We start from the raw sequence: 18,813 nt of genomic DNA on the forward strand, positions 1-18,813 counted from the left end.
CCACACTCACTCACCCACACTCACAAGCACACCCACAGCCACACGCACACTCACACACTCACACTCACACACACTTTCCCACTCACACACTCAAACTCACACAAACTCACTCACGCTCACATTTACACACACTCACACATATGTGCTCACACTCACTCATGCTCACACTTACACACTCACACACACTCACAAGCACGCCACACCCAAATGCACACTCACGCTCACAAGCACACCCACACACACTCACACACACTCACACACACACTCACACACGCTCGCACACTGACACACTCAGATGCTCGCACACTCACACGCTCACACAAACATGCACTCACACACGCTCACACTCACATACACGCTCACACTCACACACACGCTCACACACACACACACTCATACACGCACACCTGGGAATTCAGAACGATAAAGAGTGATTAAGAGCGGGAACTCCGTAGGCCACAGAACCCGGGCGAGGACGGCGTCCATGCTGGGTGAGGTCTCGGGGACGGGAGAAGGGGCACTCGTGAGTTTGCAGTGCGCCGTCGGTCATGCGTCCTGTGCATCCCGGGGCCGCTGACGGGGGCGATGATGTCTCTCGACGATGTCCGCGCAGAGAATCACTGTGCCGCCGTTGGCGACGAGGAAGAAAAGGCTGGGAGAGGCTCCTTGGCAGGAGGGGCCGTCCGTGCTCAGGCGACAAGGACGGTGCACGTACTGGCAGAAGCCAGCGCCGCGCCTGCCTGCCTGCGGCGTGGCGAGTTCAGGTCCCACACGCCCCCCAGGCCGTCGCACCCGGCTCATCCGCTCGCTGTGCAGACACCACCCACGGCGTCCGAGGTATTCTGAACTTTCTTCCCACGGCGTCCACTGGGAGGCTGCAGATGTGCTTGAAAGCGAAGCAAACGGGCAGCGGCTCGTTGTAGAGATGGGAGCAGGGGACAGAGAGAGCCGCAGGGGACGCAGTGGGGACGGAGCACGGCCCAGGTCGGCGGTCGCCCGCCAGAAACGAGGCCGTCCGCGGTCTGAGGACCGCTCAGATCTGTACTTCCCAAGAAGCGAATAAGCAGGATGAGCCGTTACTCACCAGCGGAGGTAACGAGCACTCACTGTCTCAGGGTCTATACCGCAGTATGGAAATTAGGAGCGCGGCGAGCAGCTATTTTTAGGAAACGCTCATTACTGATGAAACATAGTTTCCCTTTGCAGGGGAAGAAAAGCAGTTGGTCGCTTGTCCCATCAGGGATAATTAATCATTGTGTTTAAGATTAAGGAATGTTTACCTTGTTAAATGGATGGGTTTTCTTTTTTCTTTCTTATTTGAAAGTTACCCAAATACTTCCACAGAGGACGGTTAAGCACGAGAGTCAAGTTCTTTAACTTTGGTTTTAAAAGCATTTTTAAAATGTTGCAACAGAATCAAAAGTTAGCTTGCAGATTGTCTTAAAATGTAGCATTTGTCTTTCCATTTTAAACTGTTACATCACATACTCACTTCGAAACGAAGGCACGACCCGAGAAACTTCGATAACTCTCAGGAGAACTATTTGATAGATTCATCACAGATATGGTAACCGCATCGACACCAGCATGACTGGACATACACGTGACATTTGTGGAAAGTCTGCGCAGTGTCTAGTTCCATCTAATAATTAATTCTAACACGTAGAACGTGGAATGAAGTGATCCGTTTTGTAGCCCGCGCAGGACTTTGAGACTCACACGAACAACTTCTTAAAACGGCTCTTTGGGGCACGATTAGTTGTTTCGTTCGTCTCTGCCTTTCATTTCTGATACCCCACATTAGCCCCACATTCCGGATCACTTCGAAGTATTGTTTCGTCACATTCTAATTTACTTTTACGTGGCATAGTGCATTTATCTTACGGAGGTCATCGATCCACACCTTTTACTTGTCTTTCAGAGTTCTTTCTCGAGTCTGTCAATGACATTTAACGAAAGCAGTATTGTTTCTACATGTCATCATTAAAAAAAAAGTTGTATCTCTCGTCCGCAAGTGAGTAGCATCAAAAATGTCACGATTAAACGGTCATTTATCACCTGGGGTTGATGTGCAGTCCCGCAGTTTAAGCTCCAGAGGAACTTGCAACTGTCCCAAGCTGCTGGCTGAATGAGATTATTTTATTTTCTTTAAAAATATGTGTATCCGTGAATGAAAATTGATAGGGTATAAAAACAGAATAAGAAAGAATTGATCATCGGACCTTCCATTGATGATGATGCAGCATTTTAGTGTATTTTCTTCTTTTTTTTTTTAAATAGAAATAGGTAAGTTGCACGTGTACCGTGCGGAATTCTAACAGGCTCCTCCACAGGGCTGTTGAGAAGGTTGGAGAATTTACTCATTTTAAGCATGTAGAACAGTGATTGACACCCGTAAGCATTATTCAGTTGTGTGCTATTGTTTATTACTATAATTTTATTCCCCTATTGTAACCAAACACTAATTACTTCAAAATGTGTCCCGGGATAAAAGTCTTCCTCACGATTCGGTCTAATTTTGTTGTCAGTGAGCCATCCCAAAGCCTAGGGAAGTGACTGGCACTAATTTACGGTCACAGGAACTGTCCTTCTGTGTTCTCATCAATACAAACGAAAAGTCGAGCTAGTGACAAAATCATCAGCTTATGAGTTTGATGAATAAAAACTAGTTTACTATTTAACAGTTCTTTTTCAATGTGGTGCAGGTGAGGGTGAGTGTGCCCATAAAGTAACTCACTCTTATCCTTAAGGAATGACAAATTTCATAGAGGAAAGAAAAACTAAAACCCTGTAGCGTGCAGGAGTCTCATTGGATGCGTGTGAGGGTAGCTTCTTCCCGTGGCGCGACGTGCATCAGCTTGGCCGTGCTTTGCAGAACTCCAGAGCTGTTTCAGCTGATGCCAATGTGAGGCCATGACTTTTCACGGGTGTAAGAGTCTCCAGTTAAACTCTGTGCACATGTGCGCACGTGCGTGCGTGTGTGTGTGTGTGCGTGTGTGTGTGCGTGTGTATGTGTGTGCGTGCATGCATGTGTGTGCATGTGTGTACGTGTGCGTGTGTGTGTGTGTGAGAAGTACTCCGAGATCCTTTAGGTTAGATGGGAGCACAAGAGGAGAGGATAGATATATCGATTCAGCAAATATATGGAACATTGAATACACGCCCCATGCTGTGCTGGACCCCGTAGTAACAAATACACGACTCCTTTTTCAATAGATTTTGCATTCTAATGGGAAAGACGGAAAATGGAGAAATGATAGATAGAGACAGACAGACAGACAGGGACAGTCAGATAGGAAAATCTCGGATAATGTGAGGAGAATTGCGTGGGGGCGCAATTAGGTCCTAAGCACAGCAGTCAGTGGACAGCGGGGGCGACGCGCTCGGGGAGGTCTGGTGGGTGAGACACAGAGTCATGCACGGGGGCGGGGGAGCCCCGACCTCCGCCCCAGCAAGGCGCGTGCTGGGCCCGGGGCCACGTGGCTCTGTGCGATGGCAGCGTGCAGCGGGAGCTGGTGTCCGTCACTGGCTATTTCTGCCCGCTCTGTTCTTTTATTGATGGAAACCCAGACGCTTATAGAGATTTCCTGCCAGAAAGGGAGACACGTACAGCCACAGCTCGAGACGAAGGGAAGGCAAGCGAACCAGCGAAACACAGAACTTCGGTGTGACCGCCCCACGTGGGGCTTGGTCCACAGCAGGAGGCGAGGTCGTCTGCCCACTGCCCCTGGCGACAGCCCATGGAGGGAGCGTCAGCGCGTGTCCATCCGCTGCTGCCCCTCCCCGCACGCGGGAGGCCCTCCGCCTCCAGCTCCTTCGTGAAACCGAGCTCTGCTCAGCTTCCTGGGCCCTCAGGAGACTGGGGACGCATGCCAGTGGGAACGGGGGCGTCCGAGTGGCCTCCCAAAGCTCCTGTCGCAAGCGCCCATGATGGATGAGACACGGCACTTGAACCTGGCCCAGCGGCCACGTGGCAGCATCTCCCCGGCAGCTCGTCCTGCGGTTGGCAAGGATGTCTTAGCTGAATTCTAGCCACCTCGTGGCCACCTCGTGGCCAGCTGTCCCACCTGCTACCTGTGCTGGACAACCATCGTCCCATGGGGTCCCACCTGCCCCCTGCACCGGACGACCATCGTCCCGTGGGGCCACATCGGGGCTCCAGGGCCCTGTCGCAGAGGTGAACGGGGCAGCCCAGTGTTCATTCGTGAAGCGTTATCATTTAACTTGCAGAAGTCTACGTGTTTTTAGTCTTATCAACTCAGACTTTTCCTTTTTCCTTTACGTCACTTCTTCGGATCATTCTTTTCACATTGAAACAAAACACTCTTTAAATAATTCTTTAAAATTAATCCTGTTGTTTGAAGTTTTGTTCAGCCAAGGTAAAGATATGGGATGTGTTAATAAATTAGCTGAAACTTAAACACCTGTAAAAGAGCCCCTTTCTTCTCACGCAAAATAACCTCTGCACTGAATGAGCATGCGAAAAAGAACACCATTTTCATTTTATCTGGGACTCATAATCTCATCGATCCGTTACCTCCAGAGTTTTATCGTGTCAGAAAAGGACCTAACTCGAAGTTGCATTTCTTCAGATATAACCCGCTTCCTCTTCCGGGTCTGTGTCTGAGATCTCACTGGGGGAGGGTGGTTTCCGCGCGCTGAACGGCACGGCGAGAAGACTCGCCCCGTTTCTTCGCCCCGCCTTACGCGGGTCATACGTGCTGTGCTGTTTCACACTCTCTTCTCCGCACGAATCAGGTGCAAAACCATGTGCCTTCCATTATTTTTCTAATTATCGATCCTGAACCCTTTGTTCTGGTTATATCCTGACAGGCTTTCATATCTTCAGCTTTTGTCTGTAGATCTATAATTTTCTCTTGCAATTATCTAAGCTTTCGGTCCTTCAGAGTTCCAGCTAAATTACTCCACGTCTCTCCCGTTGGTAGATTCCAGCGTTCTGTAAATAGTGATTCTGCATTTTGACACACTTGATAATGCTCTGACACGTTCTGTAGGATCGTATCGCGATTCTTCAATTTCCGGTCTCGTTTTTAATAAGTTGCTATCCTGTGTCACCCATCTGAGACTATGTCAGTAATTTTCTAGATGATGCAGGCGGTTCTCTGGCTGCTTCAGTCCAGGGCTGAGGAGTCCTCCCGGGGGTCTCTAAGGCGTGCCCACTCCCCCCGCAGAGCGTGTTTAACGCGCCTCCGTCGCTGCTGCTCACCCCAGGTGAGCTGTGATCTCGTGGTTGTGCTGTGGGTCGTCTCCGTATCTGGGACAAGTTTCATGTCATGCTGGTGGCTTTTCCTTGAGGGATTTCGTCTGTCATGTTAGTGTCCATCGCACTTGACTTGTTCCTTCCTGAGATTTTGTGGAGCCCTCTCTCCTCCTTCAGATCCCTTACTAATTCAAAAGAAATATGCACTTCTGTTTTCGTTGTGGCATCATTTACGCCAGCCAAGATGAGGCGGCGACGGATGTCCATCCACAGACGCGTGGGTGAGGAGGAGGTGGTGCGTGTGTACAACGGGATGTGACATAGCAACGACGTGGATGGACCTAGAGAGTGTCGCACTGAGTGAAGTAAGTCAGCCGGAGAGACAGATTCCGCGTGGTCTCACTTAGACGTGGAATCTGAAAACAAAATCAAACAAAAAACAGGTTCGGAGTTGCCGTTTACAGAGGATGAATAAATCTAAGCAGTAACCTACAGCACAGCGACCACCGTCGATAATCCCGTGCTGAAGGCTGGACGTTGGCTGAGAGACGGCTTCAGGTGCTCTCACCATGCAAAAACGTGGCTGTGTGAGGACGTGTCGATTCGCTTGGCCGTAGTAATCACTTCCCTATAGCAAATCTTAATGCAATACGCCTTAAATACACACGCTTTTTTATTAAAGCTGCATCCTCCTGTCGAAATCACTTTTCGTTTGCATCTCTCGCTTTGCTTGATTGAGAGTTCATGGTGCGTTTCTTCACAAACGCACATTTTGCTTTTGTATTTGTAGACTGGCATATTCCGACAAACTAGACCAGACCAGGTCTACTACAAGTTCTCTGTTATTAGTGTGGAGTAACCATAGTCCGTTGACCACGCCGCTGATGATCTTTCAAGCTAATTACCTGCAAAAGCCTGACATCCTTTGCCTTGGCTTGAAAGAATTACAAATGGCCATTTTATGCTCCTAATGAAAGCAGGCTCCCTACCTGTGGCTCATTACCAGTCAGCCAGCGTGCCCTCGGGTCTTGCTGGATTAGCTCTGCCTCCCAGCGGGGCTGTCACACGGGTGGAGACTGAATAAACGAGACCTCTGGGTCTCCGTGTGGATTCTTTAGTTCTTCTGTTCTCTCCTATTTGATGGGGTCACTTACAAATCAACCATGACAAAGAGCATAAAGTGAGAGAGAACTGTCCTCGGGTACGAGCGTCGTACGCCGTATTCGTACTGGTTTGCGACAGCCGTCGGCCTCCACACCCTCTGCAGTCAGATGGCTAAGAGGGTACATTCCTGCAAAACGGCAATTTGAAAGAGCAGATTTTTAAAATAAATTATCATGGCTGTGTCACTAATTTCAGTAAGAATTTCAGGTAGCAAATTCGTGTGCTCCATACGTGCGTCGCGGGGAGGCGCTCCCAAGCAGAGCTCAGCCAGAACCGCGATGCCACACAAGACATCGGTCAGAAGCCACGCTCCCCAGTGCCACTCACTCCCGCCCTCCCGTGCGTTTAGCAGATGGGCACCTGGGGCCTCTTCACGAGGGTCCCCTGCGTTGTGGTTTCTGTGCCGCCCGGGCTGTCTTCTCGTTCCGTCCATTTCTTTCTGTTTCTCTCTATCTATCCCTACCTATCTACCTATCATCCATCTGTCTATCTATCATCTATCTACCTATCATCCTCTCTCTCTCCGTGTCATCCAGGGTTTGTTATACCATCTCCAACTCACTTTTCCCTTCGCTGCCATATTGATCACCAAAGGAAGCATTACGTCTCCCAGGCGAAAGGCTCCTGTGCTCTCAGAGAGAAGTTCATAGTCCCTGGAGCCGCGGGTACCGTGTGTCACACAGCAGCTGGCTTGTCTGCAGGTCCCGGTGCTGATCACGGGATCAAACTGTTCTTAAAACAAGACACGCCACAGCTTGGCCATGTGGAGCACAGAGGGTGACCTTCTAACCTCAGAAGGACTCTTTGCATATGCTAATATAAATAAATACGTGAAATCTGCCTACATTACTCTAAAAGTGTTTATTTCTTGGTTCTGAGTATCCTCGAAATACATCTCACTAACTACAGTCCACATTTCTTATGCTTGTGCTGAGTATATCTTTCGGTCATTCCAGACACTGTAAGTGTTAAAATAAATATTTGACAGATATTCAACTTAAAGCGTAGGTTAATTTCATTTTAGAGCTGATAATACATGTCTTGGAAGCAGTAGCAGTTTTGAATTCCATAAAGTTCTGTAATCGAGGGCTCTCAAATGCCTACGGACGTCCACATCATTTCTTTAAAAGCCACTCGAGGTCCCCGGAAATTCAGCAGCGGTAAGGAGCGAACTCCATACCGCACCCGGATGCTTGCGACGTTTAGGTCCTGGGCCGTCGCTGTTACGCTAAGTCTCCCTCTCTGCCTTTGACGCAGGTCATCAAGCTCGCCTTCGAGGAGTTCGAGCTGGAGCGCGGCTACGACACCCTCACGGTGGGCGACGCCGGGAAGGTGGGCGACGCCAGGACGGTCCTGTACGTGTAAGTGTGCGCTTTACGCTCCTCTGCCCGCCACACGCGGCCGGCCCGGCGCAGGCCCCAGTCCCGGCTCCGGAGTCTGACGGTGTCGCCCACGGGAAGTCGAAGGCATTCCAACTGTGGCTTCCCATGGGAACCTACTTAGGATTGTATAAATGTTTTTTTTCCCCCCTCAAAAAAAATTGTTTTAATAATGTGGCAATAAGTAGAATTGACAGACACGTAGAAAGTAGAAACGATGAGCTGCTCAAAGCGACCCTCCCTCTCGGCCCCCGGGCCTCTTCCCTGCGGTAGCACACGGTCAGGGCAGCTGTCTGTTTTCTAGAATAGTGCCACGTGTCTTGCAGAACCCCTTGCGCTCCGTGAGACGGCCTCCTAAGAGAGGCAGGGACCGTGGGGAAACGGAGTCGGGGTGACTCGCGGTACCTCCGTGGAAGTCAGCACCCCGCGTCCTGGCAAAGTCCAGGCAGCCTCAGTGTGCGGACGGTACGTGCGTCCTGCGCTGGCACCTGCCACACGGGTCACGGGCTGCTCTGTGGCTTCACGCTGGGCGCCGGTCACCTGCACACGCAGGCCGTGCGGGCGGTCCCGGCGGTGGCTATGACATCCGGTCTATCAGAATCGGAACGCTCACGCCGGGCCGTCTTCGCTCGCCGGCATCGTCGGCACGGAGGGAGATGCCCGCGCAGCCTCCTCACCTGTTCCGCACACCGTGCAGGTAGTGTCCTGCCGTGGCTCCTGAGATGACCAGGCCGGACATGGCTTCCGCTCCGAGAAGCGACTGCACAGTGCCCTCCTGCTTTCTCTGCGTCTGCTATGCATGCCTGGGGTTTTCTCTGGATTTGTGAGAAAGCTTGCCCCAGGGAACTAACTACGTGTTATTCTGCTAGAAAACAGAACCACACAAAGCACACGCCGGCAGTAAGGAGAAGGGGCGCCGGCCGTCACGCACACGCACACGCGCCCGCGTTCGGGCGTTCCCATGACGTAGTCCACAGTGTGACACGCAGCATGGCAGCCCTGCCGTCTGCGCCCACAGAATCCACGGGCCTCCCTCACCGACTCTGGAGACACACCCTTTCCATGGACGACAGCCCGGACACCTTTCCCTGAGCACGCGCCCTGTCCGACCTTCCAATTAGTCCGCTGCTGCTGCCGCTGCCAATAACAATCACAGCCATGTCCCAGCCTGCCACTGAGGATGCCGAGCACTGGTCCCAGCGCAGCTAACGTTCATCACCGCCTCTCATTCACCGTGCGCTGTGCCGAGTGCCCAGAGCGTGTCGCCTCCCTCGGCCCCCGCCTTCCTCCTGTGAGTCAGGGGTTCATGGGAGCCTCGTCACGTGACGGTGTCGGTGAGGCTGAGGGTCAGCCCCGCGCACACTCTCGGAGTCCGTGGGAGCAGGCGGTCGCTCCCCGGCACCTGCTCCTGCGTCGGCAGCCACACGGCTGCCGTGCGCACCGTTCTCTGATGGCACGCATGGTCCAGTCCTGGGCCCCCCCTCACCTGCAAACAGCTCCGACCGAGCTCATCATCAGACGTGTTTCATTTGCCATCAGAAAGCATTTCCAGCAGAGGAATCGCGAGGTAGGGTGTCTTCGTTTGCGATCTCGTGCATTTCCCATCGCCCTCGGGAGCTTGTATCCGTGTGTTCTCCTGCGGCCGTGAGCGAGCTCCTATTCCCCGTGCCTCGTCAAGCAGTGACTCTCTCCTGCCTGATGACGAGCTAAAAACTGCATTTCTCTATAAAAGTGTGGGTGCCCGCGGGGCGTGTGTCCGTGCTGCTGCACGCGCCCAGCCTGGCGCTGGCTGGAGCAGGTGCGTGCTGACCCGGTGGGCAGCGTCGGGGCCTGGCGCTGCCCTTTACCGTCTCCGTGACCCCAGGGGAAGTTGCTGTGCTTCTCTGCACCTCTGTTTCGTGGGCGTGAGGCGCGTCTGGTAAACACTCCTGCCCGAGGCAAGGAGTAGCCTGAAGGGCCAGTGCAGCCCCCACGTGAAATCGCTCTGCTGGTGCCATAACGTCTCAGTTAAGGGAGGATGCCACTATCACAGACAGGGGGCATTTTCTAATAAATGTGAACTACGAAATATAAATGTAGCAAAGCAATGCCGCATAAAGTCCCCGAGGCCCCCGCTAAAGCTGTGACGTCACGCCCGTTGACAGAGCCGCCGCCGGCTACGTGTCCCGTGGACACACGTGTTGCTAGAACTTCCTCTCATAGCTCAAATCTATAAACGAGAAACTACATAGCCAACCGAATCCAACGGAGGTGGCCTCTGGGGAACATACCGTTCCAGACATCAGCTGGGCATGGCGTCAGCTGCAGCGGCGGACCGAGGCCCTTTGTGCTTGGAATCACGGGAGGAGGGAAGGGCAGGGCGAGCATCGCAGCGATGTCTTCGCACGAGCAGGGGTCCCAGAGAGCACGTCCGCAGGCCCCTGCGTGTTCCTACATGTCACGCTGTTCTCGACGTGCAGGTGAAAGCGAACCGGGGAAGTGGCTGGTGAGCCAGCGCGGGGACGCACCGTGCGTCCCATAGGACCATCGGCTCTCGCGATTCACGTGTCAGATTAAATCTACGCTACGTACCTTCTTTATGGAAGGCCGGCATTGCTCCCTCAGGCTCAGTCTTTACTGGTGCCCTTTCTTAATGGAGTGCAGGGATGCAAGAATTCTATTCAGATCTTGATTTTTCGGAGAATTTTGGAATGCGCGATAGCCTAACCAGCTCATCCTGAATACGGTCTGAAAAATTCGAATTTCCGACGGTGGCTTTTTATTTTATTAACTTTCTTGGAAAATAAAAATAAAAATAAAGAGAGAGAATGACAGAGTGTTGGGGGCCTCTCTTAATGGTCCGATCTTCCCAAGACGTGGACGCATTTCCTCAGGATGCTTTTCTAGGACAACAGACTTCAAATGAAACAACAAATCTCTACCGAGACCTTTTCACGCACATACGTGGATAAGTGAGAACAGCACCCAGGCACATTGCTCCCCGTGGCGTCCCTCTGGCTTCTGCCATTGCTAGCGGCTGGCGACCGGGAGGCAGCATGAATTTCAGGAGGGCACAGGCTCCAGGTTTTAAACGTTCATCCCTCTGGGGCTCAACGGCCAGCCTCAGGGAGGTCCGAGCAAAGCGGCGTGTCCTCTGCCGCATCCGCGGTCGACTGACGAGGACACTACCTCTTTCTCACGGTCGGTCGCTCTGTGATTCTTGAAATTGCTTCTGGCTTTAGGAGCTGCCCAGGCCTCCGGGCACTGTCTCCCCACGCCCCCTCGCCGTCGTCCCGAGCTGAAGGGCGCCATTCCCTTCTTATTAAGAGACCGTGGGAGAGCCACGGACAGCCGCTGAAGGCCGCCGTGCGAGTCCGTGTGCCCTGACAGCAGCAGAGGATTCAGCCGCCGCACCGGCCCGCACTTGTACAATCTCCACCCGAATCAGGATACAGACCAGTTTTGTCAGCCCCTAAAATGGTGCCTTTGTAGTCAGTCATACTCTCTTCCGCGCCAACCCCAACCCTCCAGACGAGGCTCCATCACCATCATTTCACTGTTGAGAATGTCACATAAGTAGAATTATCGCCTTCGTAATCTCCGAGACTGTCGGGGGACTGTGAAACGCCACAGGTTGGCAATGTCAGACGAAGTTAAATATTCACTTATCACGTGACCCAGCAATCCCACTCCTAGGTATTTACACTAGAGAAATAAAATTTACTCTACATAAATGTTTATTACATTAACTCTGTATGTAATTGCAAGGAGCAAACAAACAAACAAAAAAGCTGGAAACAATGTAAGTATCCTTTAGCAGGTGAATGGAGAAACCCCCCACGGTGTATTCATGCAGGGGAGTTCTAACGAGCAAACCCAAGGGACAAACGCTGACCAGAACCACACCGGAAATGACAAGGCGCCACGTCGGGTGAAGTAGCCAGCTTGATTCAGCCATTCCTTTGTGGCAGACACATTCGATGCACGTATGAAGCTGCAGACTCTTAGCCAGGGCTGAAGAGAGAGCTGCACAGAGCTCTCAAGCGCACTGTGACGTTCCCAGCAGCCTCAGCATTGTGAAGTCGCTGCGTCGTGTGGGGGCCACTGGCCTTTAAAGAGCACTGGCTCATTTTCCTGCGGAAGAGGCTGGAGTTTCTCCTGAGGCAGCGTGCCCGGATGTAGGGAAGGAACAGATGCATAATCAAAGGTCGCTTGCTTCATTCGGGTTTGCGGCTCAACCTTTCTCCCGACTGCAGTAAGACTCATCAGACCACTGTAGGCAAGGCAGCACCCCTCACTGAAATCGTAGAAAAGACAATGGAATTTTAGATCTGAATAACTCAAGATAATTTAACGTAATTATTTCATAGATGAGGGAATTGACATAGAGGTTATTATAATTTTGCTAAGGTAATGGGGTGAATTAATAACAGAGTTATTAGAAAACCCCAGATGCCAAGTCTTCAGTGTGCCAAGATGAAACGAAGGTTGACATCCTTACTTGGGAATAATCCTATAAATATAAACATGTAGTTTTTGCAGTAAACGCATAAATGAAAATATAAATTAATCATTTATGCATTTATTCTAAAATTTTCCATGTTATATGCCAGAGTCTGGGGATACAAAGACCAAGAGACATGAGCTTTCTCTTGAGAGAGCTCAGGGTTTGGTAGGGGACAGACGTCGAGGGAGAAGCCTGTGATACGTGAGTCTCAAGTGAAGTTCCCACGGGCTTCTGTGGTAACCAGCACATGAATGTCCCCATGTGGCCTCACACAGCCTCAGAAGTGCCCCCGAGACCCTCAGTCTCAAAGATTCTTCGATGTTATCGAGGAAGGATGGACAACCGAGGCAGGAATTCCAGTCTTTGCCAAAACCTGGAAGCCGAGAAAAGCCAGCAGTTCTGGAGAACGGTTAAAAAGCCAGGGCGTGTGGCCCAGGCTGGGGATTCTAGCAGCAAGGGACAGACGATGGAGAGCTAGACCCCTTACATACGACGGCTTCGCTCCCCAGAGAACACGCGATTATGGTTCTCTAACGGATAAACCAAATCACTTAGTGTTTCATTAGAATAATTTCATCTTTCAGTTTAGATCAAAACATGATGTACTATAAAGTCAGTTTGGGAGAAAACGAAATTGTTTTAAAGAAAGCATATGTGTGTAATGAGACTGCGAAACTATTTTATCAAAACCAGAATTTTAGTTTTTAGTTATAAATTATTGAAAAACGATCCTGTTTCAAACAGACGAGCAGTTGCAAACTGTAACAGTAACACTTGTTTCTTTGTTTTAAACAAATCGTTTGTGAGTGCTGACAACTAAAATAGCACTGGATCTAGGAGGTCACCCTCCCAGCCCGAAGGGGACTGAGTCCCACAGAAGGAAGATGGCCACACACAGCTTCTCTGGTGCTTCGTGCGCAGTCTGGCGTTGAATCAAAATGACCTGAAAGGCCCAGAAACAGACCCCGGTGACGAAGAGATGGACAATAGGAAAGGACGAGCTATGCAGACATCGCAGTTATCATCCAGGGACTTGGATGATGAACTACAATTCACGTGTTAAAGAAAATAAACGAAATTATCAAAGAATGTGCCAGAAAGCTATCTATAACAGGAAATCAAATGGAAGTGTGAAAATTCAAGAAATTGAAAATACAATATCTGTAATAAAGACCTTGATATATATGGTTTGAATTGGAAGATAGTTTAGTAGAAAACATTGAAAATGAAGTGGAAAACAATGTGTGTACAGAACGTATGTACAGAATGTATAACTGGAGTTCCAGAGAAGAAAGAAGCGAATGAGGCATCACCAATATTTGAAGACATAATTGCCAATCAGTTACTAATACCAATCACACATCGAGGTAGAGATTCAAGAAATTCTACCAGTCAGGATAATACGGAGAAAGCCTCATCCTGGCACATTGTAATAAATCTTCTGAAAAATAACACAAGTTCTTAAAAGCAGCATGAATAAAGAAACAGTTTCAAAAGACTAAGTGTGAGCTCAAGAGAAGTCTTCTCAATAGAAACAAAAGACGTAAAAAGACAACAGAACGACATCTTTGACTGTTGGAAAAAAAAATTAGATAAAGATAAAAGCGATAAATACGCACAAATGAGTAATCAAAAAAGGGAAAACAATAGAATTAAGTGTAATATCAGGTATGTAGTAAGAACTGATCGGATAAAACTAATATAAATAAACTGATTAAAATAATACGAAACAGTCTACAGCGCTTACAAGAGACAAACGTAATGCGCATGCGTAGAACAGTTGGGCGGGGCTTCCGAGCACGGAGCGCGGCGGCCGACACTGGGCATGCGCAGTCCGCGCTCGGGGCCTGCGGCGCTGCGGGAAGCGCGCGCTTTGGGAAGACGGATGCCCCGAGCCAGGGAAACGACCCGTCCCACCGGAAGAGAGGAGCAAAGTTCTCGGGCCAGGAGTTCACACCCGGCGGCTGCGCGTCACTCTCCGAAACACCGTCTTTGGTTCCGACGTGCGGGGGGGCGTTGCGCGAGCTCCCGCGCGCCTTCCCGGGAGGACCCGGGTGCTCCATCCCGCCGGGGGGCGCCGCTGCTGCGACGGACAGAGCACGGGACGGATGGGGCAGGCCGTGCGTTCGGAGCCCCGGAGCCGCTCGGCCGAGGGCAGAGGTACCTGTTGCGTCAGACACATTCGTTTTGGCTGAACTGGCTTCTTTCTTGCACGTTTCCTATGTCCACATGCCTTCCTGTGGGCCCGCCGCGCGGGGTCCGTGTCCCTGGTCACTGGCCGACACTGGGCCGTGCCCCTGTTTGGCTCATATGCTAGGAGCGCTTCATTGAAATGTCCGTTCGGAATGGCCTGGACATTAACATGCAGAGAAAATGTTCAGCGGATTTGCCGAATCTGTTTCAGCTGCGCACGCTGTGCGTCCTGTGGGTGATCTCAGTGTGTGCTCACCTTTGGTTACCTGTATACATGTTACACCTAAGTTTTTTTTTAGAGCAGTTTTATGTTCAGAGCAAAATCGAGAGGAAGGTACGGGGTCTCCCGTACAGTCCCCGACCTCCCACGAGAACAGCCTCCCCCATTGCGACGTCCCGCTCCAGAGGGGACGTGGGTGATGACTGGAGCGCCGGCACCCAGAGTCCGCAGCTCACCTGAGCGCTCACTCTCGGTCTCGTGCGCTGTGTGGGCTCAGACAAATGTGTAATGACACGTGTGTGTCATCGTCGTCTCGCTGCCCTAAAAATCCCGTGCTCCCGATTTATCCCTCCACGTCCTCTGACGACCTTTGACTGTCCCCATAGTGTCGCCTTTTCCAGAATGTCATCGACTTGGAATCACACAGGATGTAGCTTTTCCAGATGGACGATTTTCACTTAGTAACACGCTTCTCATCTTCTTCCAGGGCTTTTCATGTCTTGTAAGCTCATTTCTTTTTAGGGCTGAATAATATTCCGTCGTATACTGCACTTTTGAAAGAGATTTTGTGGTAAAGGTACATGCTAACCCCTGACTAGACATTCTGAGCACTCTGTGAGTGAACCGGGACATGCATCAGCTTAGAGATGCTTTCACGTGGGTGGCGTGGGTGCTGTATGACGGTGCCCTCCGTCAGGTATGACTCTCCACCACATCGGGTGACAGCCCCTCCCGCTTTTCCCAGAACTGTCTCAGTGTTAGCACTGAAAGTCTTGCACCAGGAGAAGGCCTTCGGTTTCAGACAAACAGGGTGGTTGGATGCCCTGTTGATTTTTAAAATAAAAGATACAGATTCGCAGTTCCAGAATAGAGTAATTACTGTAAAACACAAGTATTACTGAGGTTTAAACAGGAATGTAAATTACACATGGCTATTGATGCTCTGAAGGAGGGTCTTGCTATATGTACATATGGCTTGTTTAAGTAGCAGGACACCCCCCGACCCCGGCCCCTTGCAGGTAAAAGTGGCAATAGCCAGTGCCTTAAGTAACGCTGTGACGTTTCCCTCCTGTGCAGACTCACCGGCTCCAGCGTCCCCGACCTCATCGTGAGCATGAGCAACCAGATGTGGCTGCATCTCCAGTCCGACGACAGCATCGCGTCCCCGGGATTCAAAGCCGTTTACCAAGGTAGGGCCGGAGGACGCGTTTCTGCAGAGGGTGCGGGCCGTCCTCTCCCCGGTAAACAGAAGTGAAATCAAAGTCAGAGCGATGTTTAAAAAATGTAAAAATAGAGCTGTATCGTTCCAGTTTCCGTAGTTAAGGTCCAACTCTCAGGGCCATTGCTGTGAAGGAGAATTTTAACGTTTTGCAGGCCTGGCTTGGCGTCATGTGTTTCATCATTGCATCGACTCAATCGTTAAGACTAAGTACAGGGTGTGATGTATGGGATGTGTGTGCACGTGTGGACCTCGGCATTTATCCTCCCGAGGGGGAGGTCGTGCTCGTGACTTAGGGAGACTCGTTCCGAAGGAAGCATGGATGTGCGTGGCATTGATCCGATGAAGCTGGATTACACGCATCCTCGTGCACAGCGGTGTGGGCTGTTTCTGGGGGAGGCAGGGACACCGCTCAGTGCACATGTGGGAGGAGGACACTCGCTGGGGGCGCGGGAGCGGGGATCGCGGGAGCGGGGACCGTGGGAGCGGGGACCGCAGGAGCGGGGACCATGGACCGCCGTGGGCAGAGAGCGCTCCTTCGGGGCGGGGCTTCATCTCGGAGGAGCCTGGTCCTGAGAGCAGCCGGCCGGTGGAGGGCAGGCCCGCACCGCCCCACGAGCCCAGGGCGCTGCTCCCTGTGCCCCTGTCTCGAGGCCCCTGCCTGGTGCCCCTCCGTGTGCCATCGGGGAGGACTCCTAGGGAAGCAGGCATCTTCCGCTTTTGCCTATTGATTGGTATTTTGCAATACTTTTTTATTCTGGAAAATTTCAAAATGAAAGCAGAAATAGAAAGAACGGTGCGATGCACCTGGCATGGTCCGTATGTGCACGTTTCTGCCGGCCGTTCCCAGGTCTGGCCACTGACTCAGGCCCTGGCTCGACACGTAGCTGTGAGAGCCGGATGCCCGCCTAGCTGTCAGCCTCGGGGCAGGCCAGCCTCTCCTCGGGCACCCTCAGACACCTTAGGGGACAGCAGTGCTAGGTCCCACTCTGAGACACTCCCAGGCACTTACGGACGCATAGCCACAGCGAACTAGGGGTCATTTTACCCAGATCGACAAGGACCTATGGGCGTCTTGAACCGCAGCTGTAGCCACAAGAAGCCTTTCGGCATTGACTATCTTGCAAACACCTGTGGGCTGATAATTATTTTACCAAAGTAACCAGGAAATTGCATTTTTTAACCCACCCAGATATTTTTACTAAAATACACACACAAATTCGTTATTGAAAAGAAACCACATTTATAAACTATAATCTAAGAAAATATACAGTAGGCGTTCAGAATAAAACATAAATGTATGTTTCACATAACTACCTAAATTTTCAAAATTTTAGATACTTTCGATACGTTTCAAAATTCGAAGGAACTAACAAATTATAAAATTCTGTGACACCATAGAAATGCCCATTATTTACGTTATTTTGCTGTAGGAACAGTGTTCAAATGAAAGGAAGAATTCATTTGTAAGGTATTGTCAGGAAAAAAAATTAGGAAATAGACCTGGAGAAAAAAACGTTTCTAGGCAACACTTCAGCCTTCGGTCCACTCCTGGGCATCTGCCTCCGTAGCATCCGCGCCTTGCCGTCCCTGCGCGGTTTCTCAGTGCCGACAGCTTGGGGAAGCGGCAGCCGTGCCTGGATTTTGTGGGCAGGCGCTGCAGTCAGTCGACGCCCTGCGGATGCCGGCGACGTTGCACCCAGGAGCACTCATTTCGTGTCCCCAGGGCTCTGGGCACGCACGGTCTTTGGATTCTCCTCTGGAATGGTTTTTAGAATATCTTACTGGTTCTGTCATGAATTACTGAGTTCATCACGTCTTTGACATGATGGGTGCGTGCATATACAGGTGAAAATGAGCAATGTTCATCTGAAGAGTTGGGATTTTACTTCTCTTCAATTTCACTGTGTGAATTTGAGTGAGGAGATAACATGCTCTTCTTTTCCAAGTGTGTACTGTAGAGCAAGGTCCCTAACCCCCCAGACGTGGACCCGTACCAAAGTGGCCTCTTAGGAACGGGCCGCACAGCAGGAGGGGAGTGGGTGGGCGGGCGGGCGAGCAAACTTCATCTGTATCTGCAGCCGCGCCCCAGCGCCGGCATCACCGCCTCTGTTTCACCTCAGATCCTCAGGCATCAGATTCTCATAGGAGCACTGGCCCCTGGTGCCACAAAGGTCGGGGACCACTGCTCCAGAGTACCCAGGAGCTGAAGACGTAACAAGAAGGCATTGCACGTCGAGCCCATGAGGCAGATAATGAAGGTGCATCTACCAACCTCAAAACAATAAGCACCTTGGGCGCCAGTGTCCTGAGTTAGGTGGGCAAACACATCCTGGTGTGCCTGTGCTCTTCCCTGTGGGTCGAAGGGGTCCCAGCCCCACCGTGACAAAGCCCCGTGGTGAGGACAGGGCCTGACATGATGTCCTCATCCTCAGAGTGTGAAAGATGCCTCCTTGCTGGAAACACAGGGAGGGGCGACTTAGTGACTTTTTAAAATAAGGAGCACGACAGCAAAATATGGTATTTACACCCCAAAGGTTAGGGCTGGAATGTGCAGATCACGGCTGAGGACGTCCTGACATTGGCAGGTTTAGACTTTACCTTACCTGGACTTCCGCGTGACTGTGCCGTTCAGGAAGGCCTGCCTCGCACGGGCCCTGCACTTCGCTGCCTCCGCGGACATCCGAGAGCCCGGTGGAGAGCCAGCACGTGAGGACAGCGGGGCAGGTGGCCGTGAAGGGACTGAGCAGCATGAAGACACGCGTCCGACCGCGACGGCACGGAGCCTGGGGCGGCGGCGCCTGTCCTGACTCCTGGGCCCGGAACCGATGACTCTCACTGCAGCGTCATTGTCCCTCCAGGTGTCGTATTTCAGCCTGACCGACCATGGCACCGACTGTAATTACCCGACGACCATGGCACCGGCTGTAA

The 18,813-nt window shown here is 51.4% G+C and overlaps 1 protein-coding gene across 1 annotated transcript in view; it reads left to right on the forward strand.

Moving 5' to 3' along the window:
* Positions 1 to 18,813, forward strand: part of CSMD1 (CUB and Sushi multiple domains 1) — a 1,232,804-nt gene that overhangs the window by 932,984 nt on the left and 281,007 nt on the right. The window contains exons 15-16 of the mRNA XM_015591800.1: positions 7,643 to 7,746; positions 15,741 to 15,853. Coding sequence (XP_015447286.1) covers positions 7,643 to 7,746; positions 15,741 to 15,853 — 217 coding nt within the window. The remainder of the gene's footprint in view (positions 1 to 7,642; positions 7,747 to 15,740; positions 15,854 to 18,813) is intronic.

The sequence above is a fragment of the Pteropus alecto genome, unplaced genomic scaffold, assembly GCF_000325575.1.
Source record: "Pteropus alecto unplaced genomic scaffold, ASM32557v1 scaffold35, whole genome shotgun sequence".
NCBI classification, from domain to species: domain Eukaryota; kingdom Metazoa; phylum Chordata; class Mammalia; order Chiroptera; family Pteropodidae; genus Pteropus; species Pteropus alecto.